At 34.3% G+C, this 21,120-nt stretch overlaps 1 protein-coding gene across 2 annotated transcripts in view; it reads right to left on the bottom strand.

Moving 5' to 3' along the window:
* Positions 1–5,745: 5,745 nt before the first annotated feature.
* Positions 5,746–21,120, bottom strand: part of LOC118182112 (ras-related and estrogen-regulated growth inhibitor-like protein A) — a 246,321-nt gene continuing 230,946 nt past the window's right edge. For both annotated transcript variants that reach the window (XM_035351403.2, XM_085816512.1), the window contains exons 3-4: positions 10,333–10,409; positions 5,746–7,720 (exon numbers count right to left, since the gene is read on the bottom strand). In XM_035351403.2, coding sequence (XP_035207294.1) covers positions 7,277–7,720; positions 10,333–10,409 — 521 coding nt within the window. In that variant the 3' untranslated portion in view covers positions 5,746–7,276. The remainder of the gene's footprint in view (positions 7,721–10,332; positions 10,410–21,120) is intronic.

The following is a 21,120-nucleotide window of genomic DNA, read 5'->3' as shown; positions in this document are numbered from 1 at the left end:
GTTAGAGCTCATTTCAGAATTGCTATGACACTAAGATAAGATTTTCTGCAATGAATGTTGATTAAAAATAAAACAGGATAATAAAGGGGGAAAATAGAAAAAAATTTTGAAAGTAAGAAAATCTTAAAAAAAAAAACTCAGATCAACAATTCTCCCGAGGTAAGAAATAGGTTCCAGTTGTCCTTGCAGCGACCTTCCACTCTTAGTAACAGAAGAGTGATTTGAAGCATTATTGCTTCTCACTAACCTTTCACTGTGTATCTGGTGTTGTATCTGTAATCCAGGGAACCTGAATGGGAACTCGGGCTGTTCATTACAGTGCAACAAAGTGCCAATTGGTAAAAGTCGAACCAACAACTTTTACATGTTTGTTTTTATGCACTTTCATGTGTGCGTGGGCACCACGCATGGATAATCTAGAATTTACTGTATATATAATTTATCCATCTTGTCCATGAGAGAAACTTGTCCACACTTTCTTCTTTTTGTTGTCTTTTAATATCTAGTACCATCCATTTTAAGGAGAGGAGATAGTTATTAATGTAAGTATTTTTTTTAAAGGAAGCAAAGGCTAATAAAACCTTTGATTCCTACTTTGCAAGTACAAAAATGTGTTGCTATAGCTACTGGTGTTACATTTAATGTAATTAAACTGACCAGAAAAGAAGTCTTGGCCCCTCCCAGTCAGTTATCCATCTCGAGAAACCACTGAACATACCTGATGGACGAAATGCTGTATTAAATAAATTCGATCTTTCTGTTATTTGGAATATTGTGAATGAAATCTATGCTAACAAAAAAATTCCAGTGCTTGCAAAACTACTCCCTAATGTGAAGGAGAGATTTAATTTTCGACGAGAAAAGCAATCTCTGAAGAAATTTCTTCATAAAGCAATAGTGCAACAGCAGCTCTGCCAGAATCATCACAGGGCTTTGATTGAAAACCCAAACATTGTGACATAGAGATTTTGCTATGTAAAAGAAATTTCATCAAAATAACAGATGCATCATCTATTTAGGTAATTTTTTGCTGCTCAAATTGCTTCATGAGCATGGGAATGACAGTCACTCTAGATTGTTCAGGTTGCTTACTTCCCTCCTCCATTCCATTTAGCATATTTTGCTTCATGAAAAGTACACAAATGAAGACTGACTTGAACTATAGTCTGTAGGCTCTGCAGTAATGATGACACATGTTATGATCATAAAGGAGAGGGTTGGCAGCAGACTTTAAATGCCTGTTTTAAAGAAATAGACAGTAAGCATAGGCATTAGTAAAATTACATGTGATAGAACAAACTAGTATTAGGGTTAGCTTGTTTTGAGGCGTTGAAACACAAATAAAGCTGTAGACAAAAATTCAGTGTGAAGAATGGGAAAAAAAAAAAAAAAATATTGAGAAACAAATGGATTTTTTTTTTTTTTAATTGATGGTAATTTAAAAACGACAGTAATTTGGGTGGCAGTAGTAATGATGACAAATATTATTATTAAACATTTGTAGTGTGGAACATATATTGAGCTATAAATATTTTTTTAATTATGTTTAAAATGTAATGGGGTTATTTATTTGTAAACAGTAGCACTTTTGAAATAAATAAGTATTTCTTATTGTTTACAAGTTAATAATAGCATATTATATCAAATTAGTTTTATTGTTAAAGTCAGGTATTTAAAATAAAAGTTTTATAAAAAAATATCACATTATTTCTGAAGGAAGAGAACAAACAAATTGATAAAGATTGTAATATGATAGTCTATCCTGCCAAACATAACACACCGCTTGTTTTGGTTCATCTGAAGTAAAAATGCAATTGTATGACACCATTGATGTGTAATGGCCAAGTCTCATCTCGTGGTTAGATGGTTATACTGTAACATGAGTATACTGCTATACTGTAAAATAATGCTGCACTTTATTTTACTGCAGTCTGCATCCAGAACAATATTTAATGACAAACTGACTTATATATGGAGTTCTTGCAAATGTGTGAAATAAAAAATGCTTTCATTACATGTATTGTGGACACCTGGTGGAGTATGTTTCGTATGTCATGGAAGCTTCAACAATTGTTTGTGGTCACTGTCCAATTCTCTTACAGTTCACCCACTGAGGTTGGCTGGTTAACTGTCTAAACTAACATTCTGGGGAGTCTCATGTTATTGGAGCTCATCTGGTGCCTGAACAGCTTATCACTCATTCATACTCTAGATTTTTCCACCATGTGATGACAAATTTCCTTGATGCCATACTCTTATCCACAATATGTGGCCTGAGGAGCATGATGGACCATCGCATTTTACTCTTTTGTACATGTGTGGTTGGATGTGGAATATCTTACTTGCTAAATAGGGTTTGGGAGTCTAGCTACTAAGACTGCCAGACCAGGATTTTTTTCTAAGGTGTCAGTAAAATTATTAGTACATTGAACCAAACTTACTACAACAGGAGACTTAACTGCTTGTGTTCATATATCATTTACTTCTGTGAGCATCATGATGCTGGATGATATTCAGTCAACTACTGATCAACACGTGTAAGCATACCTTAATATACACAGTGATCATTTTGAGTATCTTTCCATGTAAGTATAATGTTAATATGTATATATCACTATTTACGTTTCCAGTAAAGCTTATTTTTGGAGCACCAGATATGATGTACCAAATGCTGGATGTTTCTTCAGTGTTTCCTTCAGTGCTTTTAAAACTGTGTCTTAAAAGCTGTAGTGTAACATGGATGTTTGTACAGTAAAATAAGAAAAGTAGTTCATGCATATCATAAAAATAACCATATCTAAAAAAAAAAAAAAAAAAAAAAATCACATCATACAAGTATTATAAAACTAATCATTGATTCCATTTGAGGTTGAACAGTTACATTTTTGCATTTGGGATTGAGCAATCTCATTTCTTTCAGATAACATAAATGAATATTGGTGTTTATCATCTCCAATGCTCATGTTCTCTAATGCAACCACCTGCATTGTTGATTAGCATGGCTTTACCCTTATGTAACGAAAATACAAGCTAATTTCTTCTAAAGCCCTCGAAGAACACATCGCTTACATGAGGCCCTTGTATGCTTTGCCATATTCGAATAACTGAACCTAATCTAATATATAAGCTTTTATTTAGCTCACTCGTGGTATTTGATGCTATGGTCAAAATCTTGTAATTTACCGAAATTAGTTTCAAACCAATTCTGCATAACATCACAATGTGATGAAGCAGGTTTTTAAAAATTCAATTTAGTTTTTTTTTTTTTTTTTTTTTTTTTTAATTTAATGTTTAAATAATTTTTTTTGCACATTTCTTTGTTTAAACATTAAACTAAAAATCTCAGAAATTTATTGTTTGCACAATTAGATAGAGCAGGAAAAAGAAACCTTTTAAATAAAATTGTATCAAATTCATAACTAATTTCTCATTTCTTTATGAATTTTTGAAAATTGATAATTTTTTTTAACTGTTTGATGTCCATGATTTTAAAATTTCCCAATCTTAAAATATTACGGTTAGAAAGTTTTAGAACATTTCTCAGACTGTAAAACAAATGCTTTGGCGTTTTTTAAACAAAAATGATTAAAAAAATATTAATTGGGCAGATTTCTACGTTGTTTTAAAAAAATAAGTAACAGTATGAAAAAGAGAGGTATTATTTCTTCCTTGTGCATTGCAGGGAAATAAAATTTCAAGGTTAAAGGCATTACATCACTTTTCTTGCTTCAATATAAATTTCTGAAAAACTGACTTTTATTTATTTAACATTAATCTCACATACCTTGCTTCAAAGAATTACATGCAAAGAACTTGCATCTTACTATACCTACTTACATCTTACTAAATAAGTCCTGCCATTTTATAAATGCTATACCTTCTGCCACCCTTTTTAAAATTTTGCTTAATCTAAAATATAGCAAGGCATTTAAAATTATTTTAGCCAGTTTTAGTGTTTCCATTCGCATAAATGTATATACATTTTTTCAGAATTTTGTTTTAAAAAGTGACTTCCTTAATTTTATTGTTGGTTGTATAGTATTATGTTTTTTATGGGCCTTTAAAATTCTTACAACCAAAGATCTAACAACCAGATTTGAAATTTTCAAAGGTTATAAAACAGACATTTTATTTTCTTTTAAAAAATGAATGATGAAAAAATTCTAATAAGCAGCTTTCTTGATTTTTTTTAAACTAGCCTCATTTTTATAACTTTTTATTTAATTAGCTCAAGGTATTTGCCACTATGCCATTTTTAAACTACTCTTTGATAAGCTACCAAGCTCATAAACTCATTGTGAATGATAACACAATGTGATAAAACAATTGTTTTTTAAATTTGATTTAAAATTTATTACTGAAACAATTTTTCACCATTTAATTCGTTAAATGAATAAATCGCAACTCAGAATTTTATTGTCTGTTTCATCGGGTTAGTGTGGGGAAGGTAAACTCTTTTAAAGGAAGTTTATATAAAAGAGTGAATATTGTTGAAAAAAAAATGTCTTTTTTTCAGTTCAGTAATTTGATTGATGTTGTGCAATGGAGACTAAAAAGAAGAAAAAACTTTTATTTAAAATTCATAAAATAATTAATGAACTGAAAGCAGTTATAATAATTTATCTTATAGTTTAATGGGAGCAAAAACTAAAATAATTCTTTTTACAGAATTAATCTACAATAAATAATAAAGGCATGGCTGCCTAAATAAATTCGAATAATCAAACTGCATTGTCATAGCTATAAATTTATCACAGGCACTCCATACTTTTATTATTTCTGATATAAAATTATAGATAAATTTTAGTAAAGAGAATTATGCAGTCTCTTGTTCCCGTTAAATTACTATATGATAGATCGTTTTTCTTCTATTCATTAATTATGAGTTTTAAATAAAAGCTTTTATTTATTTATTTAATATCAAATTTTGATAGCATACCAGGGAATGAAATCCAAGTGTTTTTACCATTAATCTATCCAGTTTTAAAGTATTCCAATTCCACAAATATTTTAATGTGATACATGTTCATGCCTTGCTTAGTATTTGAACCCAAGACCAGTAACATGTCGTTAACCTGCACTAAGTAACATACTGTTGATTCGCCTTTGAGAAGGAGTAACATATAGATAACATAATGACAGTGGCAAAGAAAAGGTTGAAACTCATAATAACCCTTTAATTATCACAGATCTGCCATCAAGCAGGAAAGTTGTTATTCTTCAGAAATTTTTAAACATATCTGTTAAAACACAGATGAAAATTCTGAAGTTTGTTGCTAATTAGAAAGTATATTTCTTTTGCATAATTCAGTAAAACGACTACTAATGTCTTTGCCTTACTTTACTAAGCATAAATGAAAACTGAATGCCATCTGGCTACATGTAACAAATGGAACGTGAGAAAATTTTCTAATATATATGGAAAAGGAATGAAAGAAAATTTTCGCTCCTTTTTTAGTGGCAAAAATTGCATACTACATTATTTGGATCATCATGAATATGATATAATGACAATCTGGGCAGTCATTTTGTGTATGGAAAACTAGGCATTTCATAAAAATTAGTACACGACTGTGCATGCATGCAGATTAGAGAGATTGTTGGTCTTAAATAAATGCCAGTTATTATATCAATAAAATTGATTTTTCTAGCCAGTTGTTCTTTGTCTCTGCATGTTACTCTAAGAGTGCTGTGACATATTTAAAGAAGTTATGTAATATTTCTGTAAATAATTAACCAAAGGAGTCCAAAGACATATATTTATTATAAATTAACAAATTTAATTTAAAATTCTTTTGTACAAGTGTGGCTGATACCACCAGTCCTACAAAGTTCAGTCTTTTTAACTCATAACATTAATTTGTCCGCTTCAAGTTTTAGTAGTTTTTATGTCAATATATTTTCACTTTCGTTTCATATTATCACTCATCAGTATTTCTGGTGTTCTGTATAATATAGTTACACATTTGTTCATGTACAGATTTCTTGTGACTATGACACCATTTCCATGCTTTTGCTTTGCTTCATGAAATAAATTTGTTGTATAAGAAATCATAATAAAGGCTTAATGGACAATTTTGCTTTGTATCTTCGAATTCATTTTCAAAAATATTTTATATTAATAGTATCTTTCAATAACTATTATGTTGGTAGTTTTAATACTGTAGTGGCAAATTACTTACCGATGCACTGTTAAAATCTGCTGGCACTTTTCGGCGCTAAAATTTATTTGTAGTGTTTGCAGATTGATTAAATATATTTTTTAAATTTCTTTTGGGTGTTATTTGCCAATCGCATTAGACTGTTACTCCCCGTATCTGGTCTTCGCATTCACGTGAAATCTGCTAGATAAGAAGCAAATGTCATCTCTCAAACCATTTCCCAATTCTTATTCTTCGTTGGCTGTTCTTGACATTATATTTTCATTGCATATTTTCCATTATGCATAAGAATTGGAACATTTCTGATTTTTTGGCAATATACCACAAACCTGGATTTAATGTTTCATTTCTGGGTAGGTCTAATGAGCGTGTAATGCAGAATGTATTTAAATGAAGAAGAAGCCATCCTCTCTTTTTTATTTCAAAAAATGAAGGAACATTAACAAGAAAAGAATAAAAATCTGATCTTGATGTAGAAGGATGCGAATAGCTTTGAGAGTTAAATAATTAGAGGGCTCCTAAATGGTCCTTAAATTAAGCATAAAACCCTGTGCATAATCTTTTTCCTTTTGTGATATAATCGCATCCTGATTAGAAGAATTTTGCGAGTTATTTTGCAATATATCACTCAAATATTGAAATTCTTCTGAAGCGAAGTAAATTGATTGCTAACAGTTTCTTTCACGGAGGAGGTAAAATATATACTTTAGTTTATCTACAACCTCAAGTACAAATAGGATTTGAATCAAAATAAATTGATTTTTAAATGTTTTTCTTTCATGCAGGAGGTAAAATTTAAAGCCTGTAGCTTAGCTTATCTGCTGTCCTCCCAAAAGTACAAATAGGATTTGAAATGTTCGCATCTGTCTGTCAGTAGGAAACTTTAGAAAAAGAGTGAAGCATTTTAATGTCTTGCTTCTAGCATTTTGCATTTGTATTTGCCAATTGTATTTGTGCTCTTGAATGCATAACTTCATAAAAATTATCTTACATATCTCAGAAACTGAATAGGTCTTGAATTGCACACAGAGTACAAACTATAAAGGTTCTTTTCTCTGCGAGAAGCTGAATAATGATGTGTATCATACAGAGTTATGTGATGCGAGTGAAAATTACTATATAGATAATGACGGCCTTTTTTTTCTGTCAGCTGCACCTTTATCTCCTCGACCAAACACCATACCAATCATTTTGGAAAGCGCAGGTCCTGCCTTTCTACGCACTGGCAAAGTCCTTAACTGTTGGGCTGCCCTTGCCTCTCTCATAAGTGACTGAAATGCAAGACTCACGCCCACATAATTTTCTGCAGCTGAAACTTCGTAGAATTGACAACGGAACTGTAGAGAGGCTTCATGACCATCGTCTACGGCCACTCGTCGTCCTCTCTCCAGATCTCGTTTGTTGCCCAAGAGAATGGCAGGTGCTCGGCGGGCTCCTTTGCTGAGTCCGACTGTTTCAAGAAGGCGACGAGCCTCTTCAAAGGTTCCTCTGTCGCATACACTGTATACCACAACATAAGCATCTGCCCAGCCGATGTGATCTTGGAGACAGCAGCGATCCTGTAAATACATTAAAAAGCCATTTTAAATATTAAGTTCATAGATTTGCTTTTCGAAACAAAATGATCTTACAGTAAATGATAACTTATCATACTGTATTGTGGAAATTTAGATAAACCATCATTTTATTTATTTATTTAAATTTATAGCCAAGAATGCATCTACCAAACTGGCTCAAATTTCCTTTTAATGAAACTTCTGCCACGGGATTTAAAAGTCGTCAAAACAAGTGGTAATCCGAAGGATCTATGGTAGTAGATGAACGAGTGAATTCTATTTAAATTTTTAATTTTTTTTTTTCCGAATAATCTCAGCCGTATGTACATGAGCATTGTTATGTAACAAATAGTCTCTGCTCTGTTATCCTTTGAATAATTAGTAACCCGATCGAATATGTCGGAGTTAGTACTGCGCAATTATTATGATCTTTCTGGTCACATCTTCCAGTGAATGACTCTTCATATTGCAAAAATATGTCAACATGATCATCAGCACACCAAGCTCCGTATTTGGCACTGGAATTCCTCGCTCAGTGAAACTAAGCTATTGTCACTTGTGAGAATAGTTAATATACAGTTTTGCAGTCATCCTTGCCACCACATTGTAGATCTATGTAGCAGTATATTTGCTACTGGTCAGAGATAACTTCGTGCGATACTTATTGTCAATGTTTTTGTAAGTAGAGTGCTACCTTTTTACAATAAGCACTCTCTGATACCGCATGTTCAAGAAATGTGGGTTTGGAATAGCAGAAAAAAATATAGCTACGAGTGTAACTATGAAAGTTCTCACTATCTCTCGATTCACCTAAAAATTTATTATTCTAAGCCTACCTTTCTTCTCGAAATGTTTCTAGAAATTTGTTCTCATCTTTGGTAAGTGTTCTCTGATTTTGTCATCTCTCAGATCCTCGTTCTCAGCAGTTCGACTAGCCCACTTCCCTGACGGGGGGTTTTGCAACTTTGTCGAACTCGCTCATTTACAAGTGCAATCGTCTGACTGATGGAATAATCTTATTTTCTAATGCAAATCACTCACATGTGACTATGTGTGAAGGAGCACCATCTTGCATCCATACAATGACATTAAAAATATTTCGCTTCTGCAATTCTAGAATTACATAATTCTGCAACATTGCTGCATACCGTCCATGATATCCGCAGCGGCCACCTGCTGTCTTCACCATATCTGATGGAAGAAAAGTCGACAAGCTGTTGCAGCATCTAGACTCTCTGAAATCGATAAGGAAATATCCGCAGAACAGAGCTTTGAGGCTTGAGAACTGTGGTTTTTGGTGCATCCAAACTTCGGGCACCACTTCTTGCAATATGCAATGGACCTGAATAATTGTATTATGCACTTCTGCAGCAACTTCAACTGGAACACATGGTCATCCGGATCACAGTCTATCACGTGTGTATCCAGTTTTATCATTTCTTTTTTAACCAAATCGCTTACAGTTTTTACGAAACATGCCTCTCGTCTTAGCTATCATTTCGCCGATAAACGTTCCTACTTCGGCAGAATTTTCCCGCTCAGATGAAACAGCTTTATCAATTTACTTGTTTGTTGCCCTGTAAATGTCATCTTAGTAGCACGTTCGAACCCCTGAATGAAGGAACAATCTTTCCACAGTGATTATTAAAGGTTTTTCACAAGCAATGCTTTGCACATGGTGTTCTGTGATTGGTGCTTCTGCTGTCTACCGCAGTGAATTATGCAAAGTTCGTCAATGCAGCTCCTTTCTGTGTAGTCATTGGTCCTTTACAGAAAGCTCTTTTTGCAAATGTTTTACACCAGCAATTTTCGATTTACTTGTATCTTTTCATTGCCTTTTATGGTTTTACAGTGTGCTGATCAATTTGCACAGGAAACTGATCAGCGTATGGAAGTGCAGGAAACTGATCACTGTAAGACCATATCAGGGGAAAACTAGATGCTGTCGTTAAAAAATTTCGAAAAGTTTTCACTGTAACCCTAATCGTGAGAGCTCTATTGTTTTAAATCATCACAATCTCAAGTACATACATTCAAATAATAATATCTGAAATTTCATTTCGAGTGGTTGAGCGGATAGGCTGCTAGGGGTTCAGATATCGGAGAAGCAATATACATTGTTCTGTGCGTTTGCCATATACTTTGTTGTGTGCATTCACTAGCCTACATTTTTCTATCATTAAATATCCTTTCTTAGCATTTCGCTATGTCATTAAATATCGTCTTTTAGCATGTCGCTAAGAGATGTTTCTTTATTAAGAGTCTATAATGTTAAATGATCTTTCTAAGTGCTTGGAATCTTTAGACAGATTATTTTCAAAACTATTCAACTTTGGCAACTTTAGTGACTTATTCATATAGGTTTGTTTAATTTTTACTGAGAATTTTGAACACCACTCTGTAATAAATAATTGTTATGGTTGTTAACTAACTTATTCATACAGTTATTCACAATTTCCACTGAGAAATTTGAACATCGCTCTGTAAGAAAAAATTGTTATTTTTAATTACTTTAATTTTTTTTCCTAATAATATGAGGTTCTGGTAAGTTAGAAAGCTTGTAACAGAGCAGGAATAATACTTCTAACAAGAACCAGACTTTAGCAGTACTGTACCTCACAGTGCGAAGAATCCAGTATTTCTACTTGAGTTGTTAAGTTGTCAATGTTCACTGTCTGTTTGTATAGGAATTCTGAAATGAAATTAAAATTTATTTCTACTAAACATAACATCTGAAATTAAAATACAAACTTTAGTTTATAACACAACTAACTATTATTTGGATATTAACTAAATGCTAACAGTTATTAACCAAAAACATAATAACTATTACTTGGAGTTATATTATTAACTATTATTTGAATAACCAACAAAAATAATTGGGGTGCTGCGAAATAACATCATCAAATGAAATTATGCTGCAGTAAGTTCTCTTTAAGATGACTACTCACAGTTACAGATTACTTGATCTTCGGTAGAAGTGGATCGTCATAGAGGTGATATTCACTACTGATACAAAGAATCCTCTTTAACACGATTTGATTACCTGTGGCGCTAGAGGATCGTCAGTTGGATACGATACTCGGTACTAATGTTTATTTATGTTTCTAAAATTTATGAAGAAATGTGTGTCTACGAGAAGTGGCTGCCGCGGTACATTCACTATATTTGCTTATATTCTGAGAAATAATGGCCACCTTCAGAGAGGTAGTCGCGAGAAGATGATTGGCTAGATGGATGTTTTTGTCTAATTTAGCCGTTGTGGCCTGCTGTTTTAACACAGAATCCGTCTTGTCTTATTTTAAAACCAACCAGGGTTAAAATGCGGTTTAGCCCACTGCTTGGCGATTGTTTTTCAATGGGCAATAAACGCGACAACATGGCTAACCCGATGTTTTGAAGCTGTGTTGTTATTCTGTTGCCACTAAATGTTATCGTCCTGTGTTATATTTAAAGAAATTAAATATTGAAAAATCTGCATAAATGTTTCTCGCATTGTGATAAAACAACGGTACCTAGAGTTATCAAATTTTGAAAAACATACGTTTCCAACCTAATATGGGCATCTGGAAGCCCAAAACTTAGAATTTTTTTTATTATCTGATTGATATTTTGTAAAACTTGAATGAATTTTTGATTAGCAAATTCAAAGATTTCAAAGCAAGCAACGGCAACACAGTACAGGAAAAAAAAAATTTACGTGCAGAGCACAAAACTGTGTATCGGAAGTTCTAAAGATATGCTCATTTTCAAATTATTTTGCGATATTGCTGTTCAACTGAATTTTATGGTTTATGTGTAAAGAACATTATATTTGATAAAGAAAGGTAACACACAAAACGTTAAAAAAACGTCCCTTTGGGCATAATGCAAAATCTAAAAGCTTTCTTTTAATTTTTTATTTTTACTTGTTAATTCTGTTGCGGTTTGAATGTTCTTGTGTGGTGGTTCTTTTTTTAATCGAGTGCTTTTCCCCCTGTGTGTTTTAGTCTTTTTTCTGCATATATTACGGAAACGGCGTATAAAACGTTAGTAAATTTATTTAAAGATGAGGGGGGATCCAAAAGGGTTTACCCCTGAGATAAATTCATATATAAAACCCCTCAAAAAGACTTTACATTTTTCTTGAAAAGGGTAAGTGAAAAAATTTTTCTTGTATGGTTCGTTTTAAAGTTGCTTATTTTTAATATTTTGTATTTCTTTTTGGCTCAATCCTAGAAGATTGGAAAAGCTAACGTTGTGCAATTCTCTGATGTTTTTTTAATGAAAATAGATCGATATGTACATGGGCAAAGCCAATGCAGTGCGCAATGCCAATTTTGTGCAATTCTGGGATTTTTTTTAAGTGAAAATAGATCGATGTGCACATGGGAAAAGTCAATGTGGTGCGCAATGCCGAGTTTGTGCAATTCCGGGATTTTTAAGTGAAAATAGATCGATGTGCACATGGTCAAAGCCAATGTGGTGCGCAATGCCGAGTTTGTGCAATTCTGGGATGTTTTTAAGTGAAAATAGATCGATGTTCACATGAGCAAAGTCAATGTAGTGCGCTATGCCGAGTTTCTGCAATTCTGGGATGTTTTTCCAAGTGAAAATAGATCGATGGGCACATGGGCAAAGCCAATGTGGTGCGCAATGCCCAGTTTGTGCTATTCTGGCATGTTTTTTAATTGAAAATAGATCGATGTGCACATGGGCAAAGCCAATGTGGTGCGCAATCCCGAGGTTGTGCGCGATGCCGAGTTTGTGCAATTCTGGGATGTTTTTTTAAGTGAAAATAGATCGATGTGCACATGGTCAAAGCCAATGTGGTGCGCAATGCCGAGGTTGCGCGCGATGCCGAGTTTGTGCAATTCTGGGATGTTTAAGTGAAAATAGATCGATGTGCACATGGTCAAAGCCAATGCGGTGCGCAATGCCGATGTTGTGCGCGATGCCGAGTTTGCTCAATTCTGGGATGTTTTTTGAAGTGAAAATAGATCGATGTGTACATGGAAAAAGCCAATGGAGCGCGCGATGCCGATTTGTGCAATTCTCTAATGTTATCTAAGTAAAAATAGATCGAGTTGCACATGGACAAAGCCAAGGCAGTGCGCAATGCCCAAGTTTGCATAATTCTCTGATTTTTTTAATCTTATTTAATTGACTTCAAATTGTATAGCAGCTATTTCTGGTATGCATAGTGACTGATATCTCTTTAAGAAAATATGTATGCACGGAGATAAATTTTAACAAATGATTCCTTCTCATGAATCAGGCATTTTGCGAGAAATAAACTTCCATGTTTGAATGAAAAAGTTGCAAATTTCTACGAGGTTTAAACCTCTCGCATTTGTTATGAATTACACGTAGCTTTTAAGCGAAACTAATGGTATTTTGTGTTTTAAACTTACGTAAATCGAGTTTTAAATTATTAGTCCAAAGGAGAAATTTGCTCAGAAGGACTATTAATTTCGTTTCGGCATTTTGCAATGATTCACTATAAGCGTTGTTTCACTTTTCAAATTGTGGCCAACAAATATTATCGCCCTGTATTATATTTAAAGGAATTAAACGATTAAAAATCTTCATAAATGTATGTATGTTTTCCGCATTTTGATAAAACAACGGTACATAGAAACATCAAATTTTGAATAACGTAATCCTCCTGCAAATATGGGCATCTGGAAGCCCAAATTTGAAATTTGGAATTTGTTTTATTATCGTTTTCATATTTTGTAAAACTTTAACGAATTTTTGATTAACATACTGAGGAATTTCAAAGCAAGCAATGGCAGTGTACAGAAAAAAAACATTTTTATCTCCAGCGCGCGAGACTGTGTATCGGAAAATCTAAAGGATATGCTTATTTTAAAATTATTTTGTGATATTGCTGTTGAACTGAATTTTACGGTTTAAGTGCGAAGAACATGATATTTAATTAATAAAGGTAACACGCAAAGTGTTAAAAAAACGCACCTTTGGGGCGTAATGTAAAATCTTAATTTTCAGATTTTATTTTGTTTTTTAATTTCATTATATTTGTTGTCTTTTTTTTAATTTCTTATCGTTGACAATATTACCTATCGTAGCTTTAGATATCGAAAAGCCATGGCTTTCACAGCGTTTTTTAATAACTAGATAGGAATAAATTTCTTCGGAGAGAGCACAAATGTCCGAAGACAAATTGCCAAGTAGCAGACGATAATTTATGCTTTCAAAAATATACTTGCAGTTAAAAAGAATTTCCAAGCAGACGATTTCTTTTGGAATTTTTACTTCGTAATTTGAGCAGTTAATTCAGTTGCCGTTTGAATGTTCTTATGTGGTAGTTATCAATCGAGTGGTTTTATCTGTGTGTTTTTGCCATTTTTCTGCATATATTTGGTTAAATAAACAGTCGCTATGGATTTATCTGTGATGCTGAGAGAGGTGAGTGAATGTACATGTAAACAAACATTTTATTATACGAAATAGTATAGAACGCGGTTTAGGAATTTAAGAAACAGGGAAATGAAAGCTGTGTATGATGTTGATATTGAATAATAAATATTTTTCTTTTTTTATTAATGTAAAACTTAAAAATTTTTAGAAAATAATGAAGATTGTCTACTTACTAGTATGTAAGAGATGGTGTCGTTACGTAGCAATAAGGTAATTTTGTAAAGATGATAAAGTTAAAATGTTCCGCAATATGAAATTAAAATTTTAAAAAAATCTGTTTTTATTTGTATAAATACTAAAGCTTAAAAATATTCACCTTGTATGAGAGACTGCGACGTTGTTTACAGTTTTAATAACTGTTACAATTCACTTACCGTATTATAGTAGTTTGAAATACAAAAAATTTAGTATACTTATTTCTACATCTGTAGAGAATACATTGTGACGTCACATTCTTAGCTCCACCCATTTATGAACGTCACATAGCTTCGCCTTCGCAATTTTGTTTATGCAACGTATTCTGAGATTTTACTGGCGATTTTCAAAAAATCGCCGCTACTGAACATCGCCAAGCAGTGGGCTAAAGCACATTTTCACCAAAACCAGTATAGTATAAACATTTTAGAGCGTTATTAGTAAATAAATTATCAGATTAGTTATATCTATGGAAACTTTAATAAGCATATAAGGTTGAGACTGCGCTATGGTGGAAGTGTGGCATTATTCTAACTATATTGTATTTAAGGGCTAAAACTAATTTGGATCAAGAGAGAAGATGGATGTTGATAAATTTAGATGGTGTAGAACTTTGGTGAACCTTGAAATCCTTAGTTCATCATTCCGAATCAGCTGCATGTTTACTGCTGGCAATTAAAATTGCAACACCAGGAAGGAATGATCTGAAGTCAAGGAAAGGAAGAAGAAATTGGGATATGCAAATGATTTGTATGTCAGCACATTTAGACGACGCAGGAGGGAGAAACGACATCTGAAGCACTGAATAAAAGAAAAATTGTGTATGGATTTTTCATTCGGAAAGGGCTTTGCAAGGTTGGAGTTTGCTCGGAATATCGTGTTATGCCTCGAATAAGAAGAGAAAATGCTTACCAGCAAGCTTCGAAATTCGATAAAGGCAGGATCGTTGCATATCGAAAGTGTAGATTATCGTTCCGTGATATCGGCAGTCGAACTGGTCAACATCCAACCACTGACATGCGAATATGGATTACTGAGGGTCATACTGAACGGCATGCAGGATGTCAACGCCTTCCCATGACTAACGCCAGAGAGGACAGACATATTGTGAGGTCAGCCCTGCAAAACCGTGCGACCCCATCACGGACCATTAGTCAGGAAATGGACATGTTTACAGCACGCCTAGTATCAGCTCGTGTGTCGACGTTTGCAGCAGCGTGGACTAGCAGCAGAGTCACTATTACTTCGGCTTCCCTTGAAAATGAAGAACAGAGAGGGGCGGCAACTCTGGTGCGCCAAACGACAAAGCAGGGTACAGGAGTGACACAATGTCCCCTTTTCAAACGAGTCCTGATTCTGCGTGCAGTATTCCGATGGCCGTATACGCGTCCGGAGTGTCCGAGAAGCTTGTATTCGATATCGGCACATAGGGGCCCTACACTTGGTGTGATGGTTTGGCTAGCCATTGGGTACACGACACGCACATCTCTAGTTCTGATCGACGATAATTTGAACGCAGAATCTATGTATCGAGGAAGGTCGTGTTCTGACCTTCCTCGATACACAGAGTATTCGATTGCGTCCCTGGACTGCACGGTCTCCAGATCTGTAATCCATTGAAAACATCTGATCATGGGTTGTTGAGAGACTGGCCCGCCACCCCTCTTCAGCTAATACGGTTGATGAAATGTGGCATAGACTTGAAGCAGCATGGAATGAGCTGCCCAGTTTGACTCCATGCCTAATGGGGTAAGGGCCGTTTTAGCTGCTTGGGGTTGCAGCTGTTTCTACTAATTTCGCACCCCTGTAAATCTCCAAAATACTTACAAATTTAATCATTTTGTCTTCATGCCATACTGTTTGCATGCAATCACTTTCTTTTCTATATTTGCTTTCCTTCATGGTGTTGCAATTTTAATGGCCAGCAGCGTACTTTCATAGTCTTTTCAAAATTAATCTCGCTATACAAGTCAGACTTCCAAGTTTTTGCTAAGTCGATAAAATTTATTTTGAAACTTGTGCGAAAAAACCCCTTCTATAAGTGCATTTGTAGCTACAATAATTTTCAATTAATCACATTCACAACTGATGATAAGCATTAAAAAGAAATAAGAGAAATTTTCAGGAGATCTCTTCAGCTTTCAAGAAGTTTTTAGCTTCTTTCAGTTCTTAAGAACTTTACCAGTTTAATCTGTAAATTTTTGTCGTTCAAATGCTTTAGCAAACGTATTTACACCTACAACAATCGCCAACTATATCAACGGTCCAAAGTAAGCCGTATAAGAAGAATTGTAATTAATCTAATAGGTTTACAGATTTAAAATTACGTCTAAAAGTGTTTTTTTTTTTTTTTTTTTTTTTTTTTTTTTTTTTTTTACGTTTTGTGTGTTACCTTTATTTATTAAATATCATGTTCCTTGCACTTAAACCATAAAATTCAGTTCAACAGCAATGTCGCAAAATAATTTTAAAATGAACATATCTTTAGAATTCTCGATACACAGTCTCACGCGCTATAGATAAAAACGCTTTTTCTGTACAACGTTGACATTGCTCGCTTTGAAATCCTTGAATTTGCTAATCAAAAACTCGTTAAAGTTTTACAAAATATGAAATCGATAATAAAACAAATTCCAAATTTCAAATTTGGGTTTTCAGATGCCCACATTCGCAATAGGATTACGTCATTCAAAATTGGATGGCTTTAGGTACCGTTGTTTATCACAATGCCAGAAATATGTATACATTTATGCAGAGTCTTCGTTATTTAATTTCTTTAAATATAATACAGGGCGATAGTATTTGGTGGCAACGATTTGAAAAGGGATACAGCCTTTTAAAGTTTTCAACGCAAAATCGCAAAACGAAAACAATAGTCCTTCAGGGACAAAGCCTCTTTGGAATAAAAAAAAAAAAAAAGCTGAAAAAGTGTTGCTGATGAAATAAATTCTTTTGTTAACAATAAATGCTTTCATTACGTTCATCAACGACACACACACACACATATATTACGTTACATTACACATATATATATTACGTTCATCAATGACTCTTTATAATATAAAACTGAAAGAGATTGGGGAAAAAAATGGAATTTTCGAAATTTAATTTTTTTTCGTATCTTATATAGGGTGTCCTCTCAAGACTGGCAAAACTCTACACAGCCAGATTCCTCGCTTTGAATACATAAAAAATGCTTAAAGAACTATACCTGTACGACCGAACGTTTTCAAGATAAACGAGGAAGAAGCGTAAGGAATCAAACATCTTATCAAAAAAATTTTCTGTCACAAATAAGTTTCGAGATAATAAATATTGCATTTTAAAATCTTTCCACGAAATCTGTGGAGAGTTATATTGTTTACTATACTTTCATTCCACTGATTTAAAAATAGACGAAAATAATCAACTTCCTCTTGTAGAGAATAAAGCCTATCAATATTTCGAGTGATGTTTGGCTATCATGTGGGTTCTATAAAGTCATGTGTATCACAGATTAACATCACGACGTGGGGGGGGGGGGGTTCACGTTTTTCAAGCACGCTCTCTAATAATCTGTGTTTTCTAATAATTTTCAAAAATCATCTTCTTATTTTCCGTTGAAATAGAAGTCTACAGTTTTAGACACGGATATGTAAAATTCTTGCGAATAAAACTGAAGCGATCATTATCGAGAATTCGGATCACGACTCACAGACCTACTTTGAGTAGCAAATTAAACAGAGGGCTTGTCTGGTTGAACCACTTCAGAAGCACGATTAACAGCAGTTTACAACTTTTGAGGATGGGGGGAGGGGACATGATCGGTTATTTTCCTTTCTTTCCCGAAGGAAGACGGAAATTTTATGTTCTAATAGGTGTATAAAGTTTACGTTTAGCTTTTGTTATGACTATGTTAGCTTATTTTGTACCCAGAAAATGGGTTAACATCATTTGCATTTTACCTGCTGGCCTGTATAAGGATATTTTGTGTTCATCAGTATCCAGTAGTTTGGTAACATTTTATAATAAGGGTTGTGACAGTAAAATTAAGATTCTATTTAATATGTTTCTTACAAAGCGGTTCAAAAGATTTTCAAAAGAGAAGAAATGACAGTAATTGAGAATAGTTAGTTAAAAATGTATTAAAATCGAACAGCTGAGTGAAATTGAGAGCGGCCTTTTATTGAAAAGAATTATAAACGGATTTTTTTTTCGGTGGGGGGGGGATAAATCCGAGGCGTATTCGAAAACTAAGTACCGTTTTGGAAAAAAAAAAAAAAAATAGTAAAACATTTTTTTTTTTTTTTTTTGAATCCAATTTTATTTTTACATGAAAATACATGTCTTGCCGCTGAACACTGGTAGTTCGTTCCAGGGTTCGAGCCCCGGCGAACGGGCTGGCTGCATGGGCGTTTTCGTGGTTTTTCCCATGTGTAACGTGGATACGAGCCAGTTTCCCTTAAAAAGACCTCCACGGGGCATCCCTCCCTTTCCGTGTGGTGCCTAAGGGCGGAGCACGTAATAAATAAATACATGTCTTAAACTATTTTTCAACATAGTTCCCGCCAGTGATCAAACACTTGTCATAGCGGGTGACCAGTTTTTGTATACCATCATCAAAGAAACTTCCCGCCAGTTTCGATAATGTCAGGGCACTATCAAGTCGCTTTGTTTTGTGAACATCAGTGAGCATTTTTGGAACCCATCGGGAACACAGTTTGCGATAATTCAAGCGGTCAGACACAATTTCGAACAAAACAGTACGTGAAATTTGTGGAAATTCCTCTGAAAGAGTTGTCATTGTGAAGCGTCTGTTCTCATGAATTGCTTCATCAACTTTCCTTACCAAATCCTCGGTGACAACAGAAGGCCGACCACTCCGAGCTTCGGCATGGACATTTGTTCGACCTGCATTAAACATTCTTACCCACTTTCTCACCATTCCATCACTTATCGCGTATTCACCGTAAACTTCTGTCACTTGACGATAAATTTCGGTTTAACATTCCTTGTGTTCAAAAATTTAATCACGGCACGAATCTCACAGTCAGCGGGAGAACTAATTGTCTTAAACATTTTGAATGTGCACAGCAAACTGAAAACGCAACATAAAGCAACCAAAATGGCGACAATTGAAAGTCAGTGAACAAGAAAGACTAGTGCGCATGCGCAGGACGCCTACCACAGCGCTGCGACGTCGCTAGAATGAAACGGTACTTAGTTTCCGAATACGCTACGTATTTATTTTTCACTGCTGTACCATAACTACAGTAACAAGCACAAGGAAATGAATACAGGAGAAAAAAAAGCGCATAAAGTGAATTTGATGCATATTTACTAAAGTTATTATTAAAGGTATCCGGTACAGAAGAGCTTTGGGATCTTTTCTGTTATAGTAGTATATGCGCCAAACAGTTTTCTGTATAAACACATATGTGCCAACTTAATAATTCCAATGAGATGATATATTTTCATCATCATTTCATTTCAACTGTGGGAAAAGATTTCATACGAAATGCACCGTTTAAATCAGCTATTTCAATAAACAAAGAATGATATGTTTTAAAACGTTTTATTGGCATTATTTACGTATTAAGCTTCATTTCTCCATGTGCAAGCTAAATACGAGTGATTGTTTCTTAGAAGATCCTCCAGGAAGGCACCCCTTCTTTCGCATAATACAAAAAAATCCAAATATTTGAAGGCTTTTGGAACAGCCTTGTATTTAAAAGCCAGACTGATCGTAGAGACTGGCCGAAAAATCATAATTAGGTATAGATAAAAAGAGCTAAAGGTTATTGGATTTTGTTAAAATTCGTAGAAAGTATTACGTTTAAAAATGGCATAAAATTATTTTATGTGAGAAATATTTTCAGTAGAAAAATTAGCTCCTTCTCTAAATTGAGATGTGGAAATGGACTGGAATTTTTTGTAATATTAATGGAGTTTGATTACTTTTTAGAGTACTGTAGGATCAATAGATATGTTTCGCACTGTCTGCATCAATCAATTCTCTAATTAGTAGCATGTCAATCAGTGCAGAAAGGATTAAAGCCAATAATCCTTTTAAAGCAGGGATAAGCTTTTTTTGCAGTAGATGGCTCGTAATTCGAGGTTGGAAGCATATCTTCCTAGATCTCACGACTTATGTCCAATCTGTTTAGTACTAAAAGTGACCTTTTCAAGCCATGCACATAATGGTCTCCTTTAAAAAAAGAAAGCTTTTTCAGTAATTAAACTCGATGTGAGTGAGAGGTGTGTTGTAAACAATATTTTTGCCTCATAGCCCAATGTTGTTGTTGTGGCTAATCTCACTTATCTGACCCAATCAGAACAAGACTACCAATTTTATCGTAGCAACGAGTGCAAGACTTCTTCTGTCACTGGCATGAGCTTTGAGCACCAGTGACAATACGACATTGCCTAGTTTAGCCCCAGTTTTGGAGAACAGCGTCCGGAGGGAATGAATCCGAAAGTTTCCTACATCTTTTCTCCTGCCATCAAACCATTCGAGAGTATATTTGTATATTTTGAGTACCTCCAGGTCGCACACATACTATACATGCATCCACGCCTTCTCCGAAACTCGAACACGTGCCTTGCATTACGACAGTCTGCGTCATCAACCATTATACGGTCTGGTCGGCGTTAGGCCAATGTAAATATATTCATGTAAAATTTTCACATGGGCTTACGAAATATCGTCTTTCTATTGGCCGACAGTGAAGTTTTTCTTTAGCCAGCAGACTGTAGTCCAAGGTCCACCTAAAAGGATGCACCGGTAGCCAAGTGAAAAAGACCAC

This window comes from Stegodyphus dumicola, chromosome 5 (assembly GCF_044657685.1).
Source record: "Stegodyphus dumicola isolate Sdum_Otavi_A_Nest chromosome 5, ASM4465768v1".
NCBI classification, from domain to species: Eukaryota; Metazoa; Arthropoda; class Arachnida; order Araneae; family Eresidae; genus Stegodyphus; species Stegodyphus dumicola.
Note: the sequence above shows the minus strand (reverse complement) of the source record. Positions and strands in the feature narration are given on the sequence as shown.